Consider the following 7,313-nt stretch of genomic DNA (forward strand, 5'->3'; position numbering starts at 1 on the left):
TAATGTTGTCACTGTTAATGTTGTAATGTTGTAGTATTTAATGTTGTCAGTGCTAATGTTGTAATGTTGTCATTGTTAATGCTGTTGTTGTACTTAATGTTGTCATTGGTAATGTTGTTAATGTTGTCATTGGTATTGTTGTATTTAATACTGTCATTGTTAACGTTGTTAGTGTTGTATTTAATATATGTTAATGTTGTCATCGAGCTGGTGTATACATTGAAATCACAAACACAACAGCAGGACGATTGGATATTCTGATGGTTTATTTTTGCTCTTGACTTGTTACTTCGCTGTCGTTTGTACAGTCTGTGTTTAAATCTGAAACTCTGAATAAAATCCTCTGGACAGTTGGGTTGTTGATGGCTGATCCCTAAATAAACAGAAACAGGGCGAGAGATAAGAACAGCAATATTGAAGTGGGTTTGTAGTGCCAACAACAGCTTTATCTCAAATCGATCTGATAGTGTAATCTGTCAAAGTCAAGTTAGGAAAAAAGTCGTTTGTTGCAACTGACCAAAATGCAAAATCTGTGAAACAATGTGCATGGGTGAGTGGATGGATGGTTGGATGGATGGATGGACAGATGGATGGATGAATGGAAAAATAGATGGATGGATGTGTGCATGGATGGATGGATGGTTGAATGGATAAATGGATGGATGGATGGATGGATGGATGGTTACATGATGGGTACAAGCGTAGACCAGTCTGAATTTTCCTGTATATGGATGTGATAATCACCTGATCTGGTGTGTTACTGCTGGCTCTTGGTGCAACAGTGGAAGCGAACGTCATTGAGAGCTGAGTCGTCCAGTCCACCCTGGTACAGCTCCATCTTGGTCTGGATGCCGCAGATGCCCCCTTCGCGACAGTCCGCGCTCCAGTCCCCGTACTCGCCCCAGCTCATGGCCCTGCCCTCCAGCGTGGGGTTGGTGCTGCAGCGGAAGCGGATGTTGTTGGCAGTTGTGTCGTCGCCAAAAATGCCCTGGTGGGGCTCCACGCGCAGCTGGAACGAGCTCAGTGTTCCACTGGGGCACCACTGTGGGTCTGTCCAGTCACCAAAACTGAGGGAGGAAAAAGTTATGATCAAAAATGTGACTGGTGACAGATTAAAGGAAAAAATATGAGTGGATAAATTAGTGCAGAAGCTTCCAGTTGCTACCAGGTTGAGCTGCATAATTCAAAGAACCAACACACCACTTCCTGCCTTCCGTTTAATACATCAGACCCAGCGTGTCAGACCCATGATATTCCTGTATATAGCTGATTTATATATAAAGAGATGTATACACCGAGCAGGCATAACATTATGACCACTGACAGGTGAAGTGAATAACACTGATTATCTCTTCATCATGGCACCTGTTAGTGGGGGGGGGGGAGATATATTAGGCAGCAAGTGAACATTTTATCCTCAAAGTTGATGTTAGAAGCAGGAAAAGCGTGGCAGGGCGAGCGTGAGGATCTGAGCGAGTCTGACCAGGGCCAAATTGTGATGGCTAGACGACTGGGTCAGAGCATCTCCAAAACTGCAGCTCTTGTGGGATGTTCCCGGTCTGCAGTGGTCAGTATCTATCAAAAGTGCTCCAAGGAAGGAACAGTGGTAAACCGGCGACAGGGTCATGGGCGGCCAAGGCTCATTGATGCCCGTGTGGTCCGATCCAACAGATGAGCTACTGTAGCTCAGATTGCTGAAGAAGTTCATGCTGGTTCTGATAGAAAGGTGTCAGACTCCAAGCCTCAACGGATCAGGGCTGTTTTGGCTGGTGGTGGAAGGTGGTCATAATGTTATGCCTGATCGGTGTATTAGATACACATGAATTCGATAATATGAAAGGGTGTCCCAATACTTTTGACCATATAGTGCAAAACACCACAAGCTGAGTAAGAAGAAAGGCATTAAAAGGGTGTGATGTTATGCTGTTATGCCACATGCTCCACTTATGTTTTTTGTACCATGGAGATGTACTGTGCATTTTCCTGACTGTCGGGTGGTTATGGCTGAATAAACATACTTAAAGATGTTATTAATAACTCACTGAGCAAAGATCCAGAACTAGTTTTTGTAGATTTCTATGAATTAATGAAGCATATGATGGCACATTAGCACTCCTAATCCTAGATGCTTTATGAATGCTAAACTCACAAAGCAAAACAAAAGTTCACTGCAGGCCAGCAGAGTCTAAATAATCACGCCTTTCTCCGAGTCCTCAGTCCTGTCTGCGGCAGAATCTCCGGCGCACGAGGCCTTTACGGGAAGCCCAGAGGGACACGAGTCTATAACAGTAACACCGACAGCACTTTAACCGCATCGACCACCTCGGATCGATCCTGTGTACATTACTGGACGGGTCTAATGAACCTCCAGTTATCCAGAGAGAGCAGGCCTTTAACCCTTCCACCAAGATAAAATCAATTCAAATGCATATTATTTTCTCTCAGTCTTTCCCAGTCCAAACTTTATTTTTTATACACAAAATAGAGATTTAAAAGAGAAATTTGGCAGGACTGAAATATAAAAAGTGTTTTTAATCTGTGTTTCTACTTTTGGTCAGCGTAAACAATGTCAGTGCGATTGGAATGTATAATTTTGACTTCTTTTCTTATAAATGTATTATAAAATCAACTCACTGTCCAGTGTGAGACTCCACAGTGTAGAGGAAACGACGGTCTTCGTTTTGAACGCAGTAGAGACGGATTCCGTTCAGCGCAGTGTCGTCCCCGCCATACTGGTTAGGCTCAACCTGTAGAGATTAGTAACATGGTATAAATTGGCATAATGATCATTAGATAATGATAGAGGACTCTGGGGGCTGGAAAAGGCTTAAACCCCCTAATCTAGAGCATAATGTTGGTGCAAATGATTATAAGGCTTTACTATGGATCCACAAAAGGGTAAAAAGCTCACAAGCTCATGAAATGATGTTTTGTGTCTATGTTTATTGTATAAAAGTAGAATAATGTTTAATTTGTATCTTCTGACTGACAATACTGAGCTCCACTGATGCAACGACATAGTAAGTTTGATTTATCTAATGAAGACATGAACAGCGATTAGACTACATGGACAAAAGTATTAGGAAACCGCTTCTCAGGTGTAATAAATCAATTATATAAAGGAAATCATATGCTTCCGACTTTGCAGCAAAAGTTTAGGGAAGGCTCTTTCCTGTTCCAGTATGTGTGTGCCCTGTGCACAAAGCAAAGCTCTATAAAGACGTGAAGAAAATGTCGGTCCAGTGGAGCTTAGGAACCGCTCTGGGATGAACTGGAACATCAACTGAGGCTTTTCTGACCAGCATCTGTGCCTAGACGTCAAATGCTGTTGTAACTGAAGCTCCCACAGGGGTCACTACGTTTTAATACCAGTTTCTGTGTCAGCTCACGCCATTTTATGCACTTGTACGTAACTGTAAGCAAGTTATTATAAATATTTATATTTATTATATTTATATTTTCAACATTTAGTGGACGCTTTTATCCAAAGCAACTTACAGTTGTGACAGTATACAGTCTAAGCAACTGAGTGATAAGGTTCTTGCTCAAGGGCCCAACAGTGGCAACCTGGCAGTGCTGGGTCTTGAACCAGCAATCTTCTGATTACTGGACAAGTACCTTAACCACTAGGCTACAGCGTAAGATATTCAGTAAATATGTCACTTGTGTCACTTGTGTGTACTAAGTGACTGGACTGTATATGAGCAGCTTTTTTATTGGCCAGTCACAACACATTGGTCAGTTGCATATATGATTTAAGTTTTGTGATGTTTTTGTGGATGTAAATATATATGTGTTTATAATCTGTACCTTTTTAACATAAACAATAGCTAAAATACAACTACATGGTACATTTGTGATTTAGTATTAAAAGTCTAAACAGTTTCTGACCCTTTTCTGTCTCTATACTTTACCTCTCCAGCCTTTTCCAACTCAACTTTACCTTTAAGAGAGAAGAGGAGAAAGGAAAGTGGAATGTAAACTGTTACCCTCAGACTGAAGCCCACAGCAAAGAAGTTCTCAGGACACATTTCACGCCACATCCACATTCCAAACTTCTCCCCATTGGGCACCGTGAGGATGGAGGTGAAGTTTCTGGTTGAGAAGTTTGTCCCGGCAGGATGCACGTAGGGTCTCGCCGCGGATTCACAACGGACCGAGGCCACAAGAGCCAGGAAGCACAGGAGTGATACGTGAACCAGTGCCATCGTCTCAAGCTAGCGTCATTACTGTACGTGTCCAGGCTTATATTTATGATGGATGTCGGCCTATCGGAGGTAAATCATTCACTTACAGTGATGGGCCTGGGAAGTCACAGCTGGCACAGGGAAAGATTTGACGTTCAGAGAAATTACATAACTCATTTCTGGCAATACATGTAAATACACAACCTTTTTATTAAACGTACAAAGTCAACATGCAGACAGATTAGTATACTGTATATTACTTTTGATAAATAATTACTAAAATGAGTGAATCTCAAATGGCAATTCTAATAAAAATTACTACAACCCCAAATCAGAAAAAGTTGGGATGACATGGAAAAAGCAAATATTTCTTTGAGGTTCATTGTTTGTAAACATTTTAATCCTTTTCTCACACATTTGTGGACAAACTGGAGATCCTCTGATCATCTTTGCTCATCAGAGACTCAGCCTTTCCTGGATGCTGCTTATGTACCAAACCATGATTACAATCACATCATTATTTAGTTTTTTCACCTCATTACTAGCCCTAAATTGCCCCGTCCCAACTTTTTTTGGAATGTGTTGCAGGTCTGAAATGCAGGAATGTATGTTTATTAACAAATGAAATGAAGCTGAGCAGATAAAACATGAAAAATCTCAGGTTCATCCTGTCAGACATCAAATAAAAATCTAAGTAAATGTAACAAACACTGCATTTGTATTGCATTTTCCATACTGTCCCAACTTCTTCTGATTTGGGGTTGTAAATAATAGATATATTAATAATATCTATTTAGTAATTAAGATATTTCATTCAACATTTTTCACATTATTAACACGGCATAGCTGTTAAAGTGGACGCTGCACAGTAACTTGGGTCCTAAAGACCTGGACTCTATCCCCGGTCTGTCTGCTTGGCTTTCCTGCAGGTACTTCAGTTTCTTCTATGTCCCAAAAAACATGCGGAAGGTGAGCTGGCTGCTGGGTGAAGAGGCGTGTGAGTAAATGGGTGTGTTACCCAGCGGTGGATTAGCGTCCTGTTAGGCGTGTCGCCCTGCCCTGTCGCCCAGTGACAAACAACCAGCACAACCCTGACCAGAATGAAGCAGTGAAAAATGTTATAGACATTAAGGGTTTAACTGTCTGACCAATCAGTACAGTTAACATTTGTAAATCTTGTCATAAGGGGAGTGTTTGGCAGGTTTGGCATAAATCAGAAACCAGAAGTCAGAGATCAGAAAGGTTTTAATGTCATTACATGATTCATATAATAAAATTGCAGAAGCTAAAACCTGGGTCATTGGATCACCTTGTATCCTCACATGGGTCAAGATGTTTGTGATATTGGTAGCCAGACCTAATGGTAGTGTTGGGCTGTCCATCAAAAATCCCAGCTCTGCCTTGCAGCCACTGTTAACCTTTCGGCTCCAGAGGCGCCGTACAGTGACTGACACTGCGCCTTTACCCCAGCCTTCAAACGAGCAAAACAGAATTTTACTGTACTGTACATGTCCTGTATATATGATAAATAAAGGCGTTCTAATTGTTGATACAGTTTGTTATACACATTTTAACACTTTTTAACATGGTTGTTCAATCTGGACTCTTAATACACTCTTAATACAAAGGGGCCCAAAAATGTAGACACACTTCAACATGAAAAAAATCTGCATAAAAGCTTTTACAATTTGGATTTTAAAAAGTGAAAAAGGGATAACCACCACCACTGAAGTGTGTATACATTGCTGTATATTGGTGTACTTGTGCTTGCTCCTATCAGAATGAGACACAGTATGTGGTTTTCCCACGTTGCTGATTCCACCGCTGGTTCAGGTTATTCAAGGTTGAGCACGTCGTAGGTCTAAAGCATCGATGTCTAATTATTATCTATTCTGGTAATATTATCATAGTGTAATTGTATACATATAAAAAAGGGTATGTAAATGTAGATTTGTGGTTTAAAAAGTTCAAAACCAAATCCACAAGATAACAAAGTGTGCAAACATCAAGCGATCTGAACACTTTCTAAATTCACTACATATAAGCAGTTTGTAAAACCCAGCACCACAGGCAGTATAAAAATATATGTGTAACCATGAAACTACAGTTTTTATATGTACAGCTGTGCAGACAAAGCTAGCAAAGCATTTTCTAATCTTGCTCCTTTGTTCTGCAAATACGTGATAGGGGCCGGGGCATCTAAAGGGCATTATATTGTAAAGGGCATTATATATACAGTATATATTATAAGTAATATGAAGGATGCTGGGGGTTGAATACTTTTGCATGCTTCTCTTTTTACTATCAGTTTGTTTTTTAAAGGGTCATCCTGGACCCAGTGCGACGCAGTAATATACAGGCCACTAGTCCAGAAGACTACCTGGACAGTACATGAGTCCAGCACAAGGCAAAATGCATTCACACCAGTTTAGGGGCAACTAATCCACTGACTGGCAGGCATCTGGAGGATAGGATAAAACCCGAGTACTCTCAAAGGGGCACTTGGACTTGAACTTTGCACATACAGTGACCGGAGACAAGGACCAAATCCAGGTCATCAGAACCCGCGTTGATGTGCAGCACCCACTCTATCACTCTGCACTACCCTGCCATCCAAGCTAAAAGATGGTGCATAAACGTAATCTCGCTTTAAAGGCTCTGCTTCGGTTTTGCTCCACATATTTAGACATCAGTACTTCACAACTGACTGGACACACAGATTGAACTGGACACCATGACTAAGAATGGCCCTGCACCGTGATCGTGTTTCATATATCTGGCTGCCGCAAATGCACCCATCCTGTATCCAGCTGCCGATAAGGACGATTGGAAAGAATAATTGTTCTGCGCGGTGAAAAATGACGTTAATTTATGTAACTGGCGTCGCGATCGCTCATGCTGCAGGCTCCGCTGCTTATGGTTTAACAGTAATGAGGAGAGTGGACGTTATAAATGACGGCCGGCAGCTTCCCAAACCACAAAGGCCTTCGTGAAGTCGAATGCGACAGATGAAAAGTTCATTATTAAACAGACTTTGCTTTAAAACACTACATGGCCAAAGAAATCTGGACACATCTTCTAATTAGTGGGAGCGATTGTGAGCAAGGTCCTCTGCTGTTGGATAAA

The 7,313-nt window shown here is 41.4% G+C and overlaps 1 protein-coding gene across 1 annotated transcript; it reads right to left on the bottom strand.

Annotated features, from left to right (window-relative positions):
* Positions 1 to 248: 248 nt before the first annotated feature.
* On the bottom strand, positions 249 to 4,208 carry LOC134301164 (vitelline membrane outer layer protein 1-like). The gene is made up of 4 exons (XM_062985751.1): positions 3,990 to 4,208; positions 2,635 to 2,747; positions 745 to 1,067; positions 249 to 373 (listed from the first exon to the last, which is right to left on the bottom strand). The coding sequence occupies exons 1-3, from the start codon at positions 4,206 to 4,208 to the stop codon at positions 758 to 760; spliced, it is 642 nt and encodes a 213-aa protein (XP_062841821.1). The 3' UTR covers positions 249 to 373; positions 745 to 757.
* Positions 4,209 to 7,313: the final 3,105 nt, after the last annotated feature.

This window comes from Trichomycterus rosablanca, chromosome 23 (assembly GCF_030014385.1).
Source record: "Trichomycterus rosablanca isolate fTriRos1 chromosome 23, fTriRos1.hap1, whole genome shotgun sequence".
Classification (NCBI taxonomy): Eukaryota; Metazoa; Chordata; class Actinopteri; order Siluriformes; family Trichomycteridae; genus Trichomycterus; species Trichomycterus rosablanca.

What these genes read in the sequence shown, in the direction of transcription:
- LOC134301164 (XM_062985751.1), bottom strand. Translation starts at nt 4,208, where the DNA reads ATGGCACTGGTTCACGTATCACTCCTGTGCTTCCTGGCTCTTGTGGCC. An exon ending in CTGTGGGCTTCAGTCTGAGG is followed by an intron (nt 2,748 to 3,989) that starts GTAACAGTTTAC and finishes TAATCTCTACAG; the next exon opens with GTTGAGCCTAACCAGTATGG. An exon ending in GTGGAGTCTCACACTGGACA is followed by an intron (nt 1,068 to 2,634) that starts GTGAGTTGATTT and finishes TTCCTCCCTCAG; the next exon opens with TTTTGGTGACTGGACAGACC.